Source organism: Schistocerca gregaria, chromosome 6 (assembly GCF_023897955.1).
Source record: "Schistocerca gregaria isolate iqSchGreg1 chromosome 6, iqSchGreg1.2, whole genome shotgun sequence".
NCBI lineage: Eukaryota > Metazoa > Arthropoda > Insecta > Orthoptera > Acrididae > Schistocerca > Schistocerca gregaria.
The window spans coordinates 491,938,730-491,951,757 of NC_064925.1; the positions used below are offsets into that span (position 1 = coordinate 491,938,730).

At 40.6% G+C, this 13,028-nt stretch overlaps 1 protein-coding gene across 8 annotated transcripts in view; it reads left to right on the plus strand.

Moving 5' to 3' along the window:
• LOC126279069 (E3 ubiquitin-protein ligase HECTD1) overlaps nucleotides 1-13,028 on the plus strand; it is a 311,851-nt gene that overhangs the window by 210,109 nt on the left and 88,714 nt on the right. For 4 of the 8 annotated variants that reach the window (XM_049979517.1, XM_049979523.1, XM_049979520.1 and 1 more), the window contains 3 exons: nucleotides 698-908; nucleotides 2,856-3,092; nucleotides 3,178-3,372. In XM_049979517.1, the coding sequence (XP_049835474.1) occupies nucleotides 698-908; nucleotides 2,856-3,092; nucleotides 3,178-3,372 (643 nt within the window). The remainder of the gene's footprint in view (nucleotides 1-697; nucleotides 909-2,855; nucleotides 3,093-3,177; nucleotides 3,373-13,028) is intronic. The other 4 variants (XM_049979518.1, XM_049979524.1, XM_049979521.1 and 1 more) reach the window with 1 other exon arrangement.

Here is a 13,028-nt window from a genome sequence, read left to right on the forward strand (position 1 = left end):
TTTAATTAAATTTGCACAATTTCGACACTGGCCATATACAACAAGAAAATAAAAAAGGTACACGCATGGAAGGAAATAAAATTCATTATTCAAGAGTAATGTTATATCTTATAGCAACATATTGTGTTGTTGTTACAGAGAGGTGATGGTATGATGGTTAAGATAAGAAATATATAACATTTCTTGCTGTAGACAGGTACAATAGCTGTAGTGTTCGCACAAAAGTTGACACTTAGCGTGCAGGCTGGTGAGAGCAATTGTAAATGGGAAATGACTTTATGGTTGCTCCCATCACCCACCCCACTGAGTGTCAACCTGGTTTCTGCAGACAGTGTTTATGTAAATTTTTGCTTGTACTAAGGGGAAAGAGAGAGAGAAATCAAAATCTTCACAAAATCTTCAGCTGATGGTAAAAGGAAACAAACAGTAAATTGACCAGAAATTTTTAAACAGGAATTGCTTCGAAATGTGACAAATAATTAGGCACTTACCTTGCATTATTTTACAGCTGTCAACATAGATTCTCTTCTTTTGTGTTTAATGTTATTGCTGTAAAACGTAGCTGAATATTTTGTATAATATTTTTCCTTATTTTAAATCAAAAGTTGATTTCAGTAATAAATGTTGCTCAATATTTTGTATACAATTTTGTTCTTCTTTTAAATCAAAAGTTTTATGAAAATCTTTTGGTTGATAGCAAGCAGCTGAGGCAATAGCAGAGAGCGTACTCACTGTTGCTCGAGCGGAAGCAATTGTGGCAGTAGCTGGAGAAGCCCAGTTACAACCGCAAGGCGAACTATCTGTAGTGGTGCACGCTTTGAGGGAACCGCATTCCGACCTGTCAGCCATCGCTTCTGGTGATCTGGCTACCATCGTTGAGACACTGGCTCTTGGTGAGAGTGGCTCAGGTACATAGTTATAGCTCCTTGATGTGCCCCCCCTCTCTACCCCTCCCCCTCTCCTCCTACCCCCTCTCCCTCCTCCCCTCTTTCTTCGTCCCCCCTCTCTCTCCCTCCCCTCCATTCCCCTCCCTCCCCCTCCCCTCTCTCTCTCCCTCCCCCTCCATTCCCCTCCCTCCCCCTCCTCCCTCTCTCTCCCTCCCCCTCCATCCCACTCCCTCCCCCTCCTCCCTCTCTCTCCCCCTCCATCCCCCTCCCCCTCCCTCCCCCTCCTCCCCCTCCTCCCCCTCCCTCACCCTCCTCCCTCTCTCTCCCTCACCCCACTCTCTCCCTCACCCCACTCTCTCCCTCACCCCACTCTCTCCCTCACCCCACTCTCTCCCTCACCCCACTCTCTCCCTCACCCCACTCTCTCCCTCACCCCACTCTCTCCCTCACCCCGCTCTCTCCCTCACCCCGCTCTCTCCCTCACCCCGCTCTCTCCCTCACCCCGCTCTCTCCCTCACCCCGCTCTCTCCCTCACCCCGCTCTCTCCCTCACCCCGCTCTCTCCCTCACCCCGCTCTCTCCCTCACCCCGCTCTCTCCCTCACCCCACTCTCTCCCTCACCCCACTCTCTCCCTCACCCCACTCTCTCCCTCACCCCACTCTCTCCCTCACCCCACTCTCTCCCTCACCCCACTCTCTCCCTCACCCCACTCTCTCCCTCACCCCACTCTCTCCCTCACCCCACTCTCTCCCTCACCCCACTCTCTCCCTCACCCCACTCTCTCCCTCACCCCACTCTCTCCCTCACCCCACTCTCTCCCTCACCCCACTCTCTCCCTCACCCCACTCTCTCCCTCACCCCACTCTCTCCCTCACCCCACTCTCTCCCTCACCCCACTCTCTCCCTCACCCCACTCTCTCCCTCACCCCACTCTCTCCCTCACCCCACTCTCTCCCTCACCCCACTCTCTCCCTCACCCCACTCTCTCCCTCACCCCACTCTCTCCCTCACCCCACTCTCTCCCTCACCCCACTCTCTCCCTCACCCCACTCTCTCCCTCACCCCACTCTCTCTCTCTCCCTCACCCCACTCTCTCTCTCTCCCTCACCCCACTCTCTCTCTCTCCCTCCCCCCTCTCTCTCTCCCTCCCCCCGTCTCTCTCTCCCTCCCCCCGTCTCTCTCTCCCTCCCCCCGTCTCTCTCTCCCTCCCCCCGTCTCTCTCTCCCTCCCCCCGTCTCTCTCTCCCTCCCCCCGTCTCTCTCTCCCTCCACCCCCTCTCTCTCTCCCTACACCCCCTCTCTCTCCCTCCCCCCCCTCTCTCTCCCTCCCCCCTCTCTCTCCCTCCCCCCTCTCTCTCCCTCCCCCCTCTCTCCCCCTCCCCCCTCTCTCTCCCCCTCCCCCCTCTCTCTCCCCCTCCCCCCTCTCTCTCCCCCTCCCCCCTCTCTCTCTCCCTCCCCCCTCTCTCTCTCCCTCCCCCCTCTCTCTCTCCCTCCCCCCTCTCTCTCTCCCTCCCCCCTCTCTATTCACCCCCCTCTCTCGCTTGCTTATGAGTGTACGCGTGCGCGCGCACACACACACACACACACACACACACACACACACACACTTGAACAGAAACAGATTTCATGATCATACTCCTATATGACACAGTCTAGTAACCAATAACACACTAGATCGCGTGTTTCCCCATATTAAACAACTGATACTAATAATCTTCAGAGTATAAATGACAAAATTATGGAATGACAATTGGGGGGGAGGGGGGCGGGGAGAGAATAAGTGTGTAATAGTTCAGATGTTGCTAGTGGTATGTTCGGTAGACATTAGAGTTAAAAGAGATTGTCTGAATAAGAGTGTGTGTATACATTTGTAATGAATATCTTTTTGGTAAATTGTGGTAAATGATATTGCATTTCTGACATACCAATTCATGAGTCTGAAAATGTGCATTATATCGAAATTTTTTAGGAAGTGGACAGCTTCGACGACAGGCAAGTGAAGATAATAAGGGTTGGAATGAACAGGGTCAAGGACGATCAAAATCATCGAGATCAAAAGCTGCTCTGGCAGCAGAAGCTGCTGATGTACTGGACAAAATGCGTGAAGGTGCAGATTTGCTGCGTAACAACACAAACAGTTTTCTCTCTGGAGAATTGTTGCCATCTTCATTGCTTGGTTCCACTCAGCAGCCGCCTGTATCAATTGGTATGCTTTAAAGTGTTAAAAAATTTTCTACAACATTTGGCAGTATTTACAGTGAATAAATAAAGTAACATAATTGTATTTGTAGCAGGGCTAATGGCATCTGCATTGGCTCCATCAGTACGCATTAGTGTTTCTGGATCTGGTGGAGAAAGCACAGATAGTACCAGCAGTGAAGAGAAAGGTCTGGGAATACGGATTAAATCAGTAGCAGGTGGTGCAAAGATTCCATCTTCACAGCAGCAACAGCAACAGCAGCAGTCAACATCCGTCACAAGTGACGGTGAGTAAATATTTAGGGGAATCCCTTGTATTTTCAGTCAAATGCCTCTTAGTGAGTCTCCCTCAACCTCGCCTTCACACCTAACCCAATTTCATAACCTCTCTCTCTCTCTCTCTCTCTCTCTCTCTCTCTCTCTCTCTCTCTCTCTCTCTCTAGTTCACATTCATAAACGAATAATTGTAATGTCATAAGTACAACAAGATGACTGCTCCAGCCTGATTCTGATTATAGTTCCTCACAAAGTTTGATTATTTTGAACGTTAAGAAGTGTACTACCTACTACAAAGGAGCAAGATAATAAGCTAATAACATTTTAAAGGGCCCTCCCCCGGATGTTAAGATCAGTGTTACTGTCGTGTAACGTGACACTATAAATATGACAGAGTAGCGGTAAAAAAAAAAAAAAAAATTAAATTAAAAAATATGTAGCAAAACGTTTAGGGTAGCATAAGTAGTAAATAAGTAATAGGTTACAGGGAACAGCTCTAAACTTCTGTGAGGACCACTAAATAAAAAGGTGTGCATTAAAGAAGCCTGTCAGCTTAGTTACCTTCCTTTACAGTGGACAAGGAATTGTAATCAGAGTGCAATTTTTTTTCCTGGCTAGTGTTTGCCAGTTTAAACACTATCATTTCTTTTGAAAGATTTCATGTTATGAGCCACAAATCCCAGAGTGCCCCTCCCCAGGTGTGCATGTGTATCACTGTAGGGGTGTATGTGTGTGCATGCACACGCAGGGTGGTGGTGGTATGTGTAAAGAAAGTTAACATGCTTTTGTATTAGTGTCTGAAACAGTGGGGATGGGTTTTTATCATCAGTGGCTGCAGCAGCTCCCACTAAACTTCAGTGCTGGCTAAAGACCACCTCTAGAAATTTTTCTGCCATTACCATCTTCAGATATAGGCATCATTGTATCTCCTGTGCGTTTTCTAATGTCATCCACCGACTGTGAATTCCGCCAAGTTGTCATGGCCTTCACTCGTCTCTTGTAAATCTGCACAGAACTTTCTAGTTCGCTCTACCAACCATTTATCTGTGTCTCATAGTAATTATCAAGATGCGTCTTTACATTCTTGCTGGCCAACTCTCACATGTTTCATGATTTTTGCATTAAAAATTCTAGTCTCTTTGACATTATTCAAATCTGGTAGTATACACTAATTGTAAACTTTTATTTTAAGACATTTGGGAATCTTAGTTTTGAAACATGTATGTAGTTGACCAAAAGGACTCAATGCTGTGTTTACTCTTCTGGCAATTTCTTTTGCTCTCCATACTGTTTCTATGATTTCTTTGTTGATTTGAACTGCTTTCTTTTAAGGGGAGTTGGAACGCCTTATCTCGACAATGTTAAATTTAGTGATTTGGCTTCCCTGTATTTCAGGAACCACTGTAGCCATTGACACGAAACTTTTGTAGGACATTAAACTGTATGTTCTGAGTCTACTGAAGTACAGTAATTGCATTTCAGCCACTGCTTTCGGAAATACAATTTTTTAATTACACGGTTAAAATTTTGTGTAATTTTTTGTACGTTATCTTAAATAATTGTAATTATACATAACATTATGTTCTAGTTTTAGTTCAGTTGCTCAGGATATGTATGTTCTTCCTCACTGAAAATTTGAATACTCTACTCGCAGTGGTTTCATTTTTAGTCACTCAGAAGCACCCTGCACCATACCGTGTATCATCCTCTTCGTCTTTTTCCAAGGTTTTTCTTCTTTTTGGACTTCGTAGTGGCAAACTGTGCTGCATACTCCGCTTTATCAGTGCAAACCCTGTCCATCTCTTGAAATTCTCTGACTCAGTTTGCTCCATGATTAATTCCCATATGCTGTAGCACCTCCACCCTACCAATGTTGCCATAATTAAAAGCAATAACAGCGTTACTGACACCCCCCCCCCCCCCCCCCTTTAGTGTCCTCATTCCAACAAAAACATTTTTTGGTAAGCGAGTCCATATAAGATTACTGAACAACTCGTTGGGATTTTGAGTCTGACCATGCACACACTTCTTCAGTAATTCAGGATTTGCCAGGTATCTGCTAATAGGTTTTATGATATCCGAGGCTGCTGCTGGGATGGAATGTTTGGCTGTATGTACTGTTTGAGTACTGGGCATTGCGGTAATTGCACCATGAATCAGGTCCAGGAGGGAAAACATGGTGTACTGTTTCTTCATAAGTTGACAGTCTGTGGAAGAAGGTAGCTCATACTGCCTGCTTCATTTTCAGGAAATCCCCAGTTTTATTTCTAATGGCCAACACATAACACTGCTGTAGTTCTTCAATCATTTTGTCTGTCAGCGTGCGTTTTGTGGTTTTACCATCAGAAAGTTTCTTGTCTCTCAAACTTTGTTTAAACTTTCTCAACCTAGTGCCCATCCTCTTCTGGCCATGACCAACACATTCCAGTTTTGTGATAATCTTCTCGCCTTAAGGCTGAGTGGCTACTACACTGTTGTATGCTTTTGAGTCTCTGTCACCTAAGAACTTAGTGTAACACACTCCCCTTTCATTCTCAGATCGACTAAAAATTTTGATAGCTGCAGAGGCCTCCATATCACCACTTGTTCCTTCATAATTTCTATCACAGAAATGCCATTCTTCATCACTGATTTACACTTATGACAATGTTTGGTTAAAATCTGGAAATCTATTACCTTTCAAGTATCCACGCTGATCACCATAGCAACAGAATTCTTAGAACTGGAGCTGCACTTCTGTCAAATGCCATCAAAAGCTACTGGTATGTCAGTCACACCATCACTTACTTCATTGGCTTCATTTGCAGTGCCCATCATTGAATCACATGCAACAGGTTCCACAGCAGCTCCAATAAATCCTGCATACTTCTCGATTTTTACATGGTGGGCGTGGCATATTCATCACGGCATACATTGTTTCTGCTGCAGTGTGTTCTTTGCCAATAGCTCTTAATCCATAAAACCACCTACCATTTACTTCAAAATAATTATCTTTACATTTACCAGAATTCCAAAATGAATGTATATATTTACAAATAGCACAATTAATGATAAGTTTCCTGGATAGTCCATTTGATACCTCAGTGTCTTCATGTAAACTAACTAGCCCTCCACATATTTTACAACACCCACATTTACCTAACATCCTTATTAGGATGTGGAAATCTGTCGGAATATAACCTAACCTACCATTTACATCACTTTCGTTTGGAGAAAGCTGTGTATCACGACGTTTTATTTTAATTTTCGAAGCACTAATGGGTGTTTCTTTAGATGCTGGCGAGTTTTCCTGTATTTTGTTGTCTGTAACTTTACACACTACATGTAGAACACAGTATTTCCCTTTATTCGAAAATCTATTTCAATGAAACCCATGTTTCTTAAAAACACTTCGTTTTTGGCATCATACTTTACTTCTTGAGACATTTACCAATCTATTCATCACTTTTCCTCACCAAAAAACATTAATATTTTCACATACAACTCGTGTTCATACTATGAAATGATAAGATGCTGTTTTTGACAGTGCTACCAATACACACACACAATTTAACCTTTATAATGCAGCAATCCACAGCCTTACAAACAAAAAAATTACCTATTTTATTAGAGTTTGAAGTAATGCACGTAAAAATTTTAACATTTCCAATGGCTGTAGAAAATACTTCCCATGTGAGTTTTTAGGTGATTATATATATATATATATATATATATATATATAATTTTATTTGGAAAATTGCAAATTTTGTAATGAAATAGAAATCCGAAAATGTTTTTTTCGTAACCTCCCTTAAATACATTGGTTATACAGATTTTTATCTTATTATAGTTGATCTTCAAACATACTTCCAAACTTACTTTATCAAGTTACAGTTTTGAACTGGCTGTCTTTCAGCAACCATATAAGTTTCAATGAAAAAATAGCATAGCGGGTTGCAAATAATTGTCAAAAGTTAAAAATGTTCCAGCCTTTGGTACGTACCCCTAGCTAGGAATATCGTCAGACCTAGCAGCCCAGCGGCTTACATTGCTGCTTTGAAAAAAAGACACAAGTTGCGGACACACTGACAGTGACGTAGGCCCATTTGAGACACTATAACAGAAACAAATTAAACAACTGTTAATTATTAAAAAAATAGATGAGAGCTTAATGTATTTTTGAAAAATACAAATTAGTCAAGTAAGTGAAGTAAAACTAAGAGTCATCTATTAGGCTTTACTGAAATTCCTATTGTGTAAACTACAGTGTATTGTAGAATATTTACACAAACAGCTGCACAATCTAAAAATACCTGCGAAGGAAACTTTAGTAGTGCAAATTATATGAGTTTTGGAGGAGATGTTTCTGAACTAGAGGCAAGAAAACGTAGTAAAAAATTAAAGGAAACAAAAAATTTGCGAGTAGTGGATTAAAGCCATTGAAAAAGTTTTTGTTGTGTAATTGTAACTGTTTGTTGAGGATGAGGCCATTGTTCTTAGAAATATGCTTGAAAATCTCCAGCTCTTAGAGTACATTGAGCCTGTGACCTTTCTTTTCCTTAACACTTTTCAGTTTGTGACCGGAAATTAACATGTGATCAGCTAAAGTGGAGTTATGTATGTCAGTACCACTTTTTCCCAGTAAATGTTTCTTATATCTGACATTGAAAGATCTTCCAGTTCGTTCTATACAATAAACACAACACATATCACTAGTGATTCTGTATATTCTGAACTGTATATGGAAGCAACTGTGGACTTGAGATTGTGAATAAGATTTTTCTACTAGTTATTGTTAGTAGAAAAGGCAGCTTTTCATGCGTATTTTTTATGTAGAAGACAATGAATTCTATAAGAAATAGGGCCTAAAAATGTAATCACAAAAACTTTTTTTTTATGCTCATTACTGCCAGAAGCAGCAGTGAAGCATAGAGTAGTCACTTTAGCTTCAGTTTTAACTTGGAAGACATTTTCAACTGACAAGGGATCATAACTTTTATTAACTGCAATAGTTATCATCATCTCATCATTAAGCTTGTTGAGTGACAAAAGTACAGAAACTGCACAATGAACGGCTGAAAGGAAAAATGCATTGTTATGGGAATGAAGATGCACTGAACTAACAGGCACAATCTGATCTGTATTAGTGGCTTTTAGAAAAATACCCAAGGAAAGTCTGTCATTTCTAAGGTCCAGGTAACATAGGTGACAATCATTATTTTCTGACACACAAGTGAAGCCAGTTTTTCATGATGACTATAAAAAATTCCAAACAAATGGTAATTATCTTGCTGGTAACCATTGTATGTGGTCAAAATGTTGTCTAAGTGCTGAGAATATGGCAAAATACCCAGATCAGTAGCTGAAAAATTATTGAATTTTTCTTCCAGCAAATTAATGAAAATACTGACCAAGATGCCTGATAGGCTGTTGGGCCAATGGTATACATTTTGCCATTGAAAACAGAATAGCCAAATTTTGCTACTGTTTTTAGCAAATGAATGAGGTCAGTGATTTGCTCTCAGAAATATCTTTTTGAAAAGTATGAGATTGAGATTGTTTTCAACAATGTCAGTAGTTGTTTGAGGAGGTACATTATTCAGGCTTTATCAAGTTACTCCATTCATTGATGGTGATCTGTGTTAGGGTCAGACAGAACAGTCATCAGGAAAATGAAGATAGTTCATATATGTACTCCCTCTTTGTTTTCCTAATTTAAGGAAATGGGAGTAGTTTCAATGATATGGAATAGTGTGTCTGGTTTTTATTTAAATTCTGTATTTCTCATTATCCTGAAGTAGTCCAATGTAAGCCATGGCATTGACATATATATTCCTCAATATACAAACAAAAGTTAAATCAAAACCTTATTCCTTAAGGGCTGTTAGTGAAAAAATTATTAGGACCATCTCAAAAGCCGCCACAAAATCCATGCATCCCAATCAAGTGTTTATTCAGATCCTAGTTCTGTTCTATAGTTTCGTTCACAATTGGCAAATGGTCTGCTGTGTTATATCCACCTCTAAAGCCAGCTTGTTCTTTTGCCAGATTGAAAATGTAATATATTTATTTTTATGTTGTTTGTGATAATTTTTGGGAATAATGTATATACGAGGGAATTTTGAAAAGTAAAGATACAACGACTCGCAGTCCTTAAATAGAACATTTATTTAGAAAATGTCAATTACATCTTATTAAATGGATTATTTGTTATTTTTTGACATCACCACCTCTGTTATCCAAACACTTTTTAAGTCGGTGCACAAGCTTTTGTATTCCACAGTCATAGAAGGTTGCCACCTGTTGTCGGAACCACATTTCAACATCATCTTTGATCTCTTCATTGTCATGGAATGATTTTCCACCAAGATGTGACTACAGGAAATGGAAGACATGGAAGTTGGTGGGCGCAAGGTCCGGACTGTATGGCGGAGGTCCAAGACGTCCCATTTGAATTGTTTGAGTAGTCCTTCGGTTACGAGCGCTGTGTGAGGCCGAGCATTGTCACGAAGTAAGCAGACTTCACTTGTCAGCATTCCCCTTTGTTTGTTTTGAATTGCCCTTCGAAGACGTTTCAAAGTCTGGCAATATGCAGCATCATTAATTGTCATTCCAGGAGGCATAAATTCCAAGAGCAGAATGCCTTGTCTGTCCCAAAAAACAAAGCCATGATTTTCTTTGCTGAAATCGACGTTTCGCATTTCTTGGCTTTTGGTGAATTCGAATGGCGCTGTTGCATCGATTGTTGCTTGGATTCAGGTGTGTAGCGATACACCCACTTCTTGTCACCTGTCACAGTGTGATCAAGGAACTCATCACCTGCTCAGCATAGCGTGTGAGGAAGTAGAGTGTAAAGTCCATCCTTTTCCTTTTTGTGTTCTTCCCTTAACAGTTTTGGAACCCAACTCGCACACAATTTCCTGTACCCTAACTTGACAGTCACGACATCATAAAGAGTTGTCATTGACATGTCCGGTATACTCTGATGCAGTTCTTTCAATGTGAGTGTGTATTCGCACACATTGCTTCCTCCATTCTCTGAAGAAGGGCATCAAAGATCACAGATGGCCGACCCGTTCTTTGTTCGTGAATATCCACTGATCGCTGACCTTCTGCATGAAGAAAATGTATGATGGAGCGCACTTCGCATTTGGTGGGATTCTGAGTCGGCGCAGCCATTTTAAACATGACCTACTCCAACCAGAAGCAATATTCAACTGCCGAAGGACTGTGAGGAGAAAGCTAACGGTTCAAGGTTAACACCAGTGTTGCCAACTTGCTCGTCAAAACTCTTCTGTTCCTCTGGCATATGGTGTATCTTCACTTTCCGAAATACCCTCGTATTACAGAGTACAGGCTAATTTTTTTTTCTCACTCTCCCCCAATCCCTCCAGTTTTAGCCATTTCTCATGAAATGCCACTATCTGCAGGTGGCTTTTCTTCCTTGGTAGTGGAATTTCTGCATGTGTCTCATTCAGCTTTATATGAGGATTTGACTTAATTTCATTATGACATCTTAACATACACTAAAATTGGAACACCGTGGAATGCTTGTACAGCTTTCTCTTTGTTGTTATAATTGGAGTCACAAATAGGAGACTGTTTGGAGTGCTACGATGTGAATGTCTCAGCCAGTGCGAGCTTTCAGCATGTTTGAAGCGAGTTGTTTGTTGTGAGTTGTCATTGCTGCTGTTGGTGGTTAATGACAAATTCTACATAGACAAGTAACAGACCTAATTTGCAGGATAAACATTTTCTTAAAGTGCAAAGCACATGTACGCATGTGTCGTGACTGTCGCTTAGAACCAACAACAATGCAATCTCTGTCTGCCGTTTACCATCTTAAATGCTTAATAGCTGTCTCCTTTCATTTGAGATATTCTTTTATGTTATTTTCTTTGTATCTGCTTCATCTGTTTTGTCTGTTTGCATAATACCTTTGTTGAATTATTTCCCCTTATGTCAGTGCCCTTATAACATTTATTTTCTAAGATGCTGAACTTGTTGCTTGTGGTTTAAATTAGTTACCCTCATATTTACTCTTTATCAAGAGTCTACAATCACTTGTGATACTTATGATGGTTCGAGTTGCCATGCTCTATATAACTTGTATAAAATGTAGTAAAGTTCGTTTTAGTTTCATTTAGTCCTTGCTAGTCTTCTTTTTTTTTTTTCTTTGAAGAATTCCGGTATCATATCTAATGTTTCCCACTGAGTAGTCTTTAGCTTTTGCCTTAATGTCACCTTAAAATCACCCATAATTATCTTGTAGCGTCTACAACTTTTCAGAGAGGTCTTATACTACATAATAAAAGAGTGAACATGACGGTACGTAGACTCAAATAGTCTATGAAATATCCTTAGTTTTTTTTAGTCTTGGTATTCTAGTACCATCACTGTGTGGTGTACTTTCAATTGACCATGAGGCACAATGTTACAGAACCTTCTTGGGCTATGCATACACACGGAATATAATTAAATTATTGAAAATTTCAAAATGGTAAATATTTAATGAAAATATATATATTATACATAAGGAAAAATGTTTCAACAGATAGGAATGCGGGCCTGAAACAAAGTCTGTAAATCCATAGTATGGTGGTTTCGTCAATGCTCCAATAGACAAACTAAACAAGATGTTATAGAGAATGTACATGAATTTAACAGAAAACTTCTGTTTCAGTTTCTTCAAAGCCTGTGACCCTGACAGCTGACTAAAACAATTTTTAATGATCTATAGAAAACTGTCGTAATTTATTCTCTTTGTAATTATCAATTATTTTCAGTTTGCCACACCCTTGCATTGCAGGCAGCTCAGTTGTTTTTTTGTAACTAACTTCCTCTTATTGCACTTTACAGGCACAACTCTCCAAATAAATTTTCTTCATAATGATAAAAAGTATGGTTGCCATTTGGTGCAGTTCATAGAAGCCAAAATTTCATTGACAGTGTGTAAATGGAACACCAGATTTCATATGACTTGCAGTGTAGACCAAAATAGAAGAAAACCCTTCATAGCTGTTACTTCACTGTGTGCTTAACATTTTTTAGGAGAGATTTCTTAAGATTTGTAGTGTAAACCAAAATAGAAGAAGATCCTTCATAGCTGTTGGTTACCTATGTGTTCAATGCAACTCAACGGTTGCAGGACAACAGAAGTGACTGGTAAATCTGGAGTGACAGTGTGAACCGCCTGTGGTGCCACAGAGAGATCAATGGAGACTTAAACATCTGTCAAAGTTTCCAGTACATGAATACAAGTATAGGCTGTTATCCTCTCCTATCGAAATGACAAAAACTGTCAGCTTCAAACATTTGGGACTGCAGTAAATATATAACTGCCTCTTTTGGCTTAGTTGCTTTACAATAGTCACCAGTATCCATTTATTTCTGGCATACAGGTATGTGTTTATTTGAACACCTCATTGAATTTAAGTAGTACATTGATGGTCCAGTTGTTATTATCTCCATTTAAAAATTTCCCTCTACACACAATCAACATTTTTGGTAAACACAATTTTTCTTACTCTTTGATTCCACAGCATCCCAGTGAGAATAATGCCATCATCAGCATGATTTTTTTGTCTGGAAGACTCTATACTTCATACTAGCCTTGTTGCAAATGGTTATGTGCAGTTTTCTCACTGTGAATCTGTCCCATAATTGATCAGGGCTATTTCACCAAATG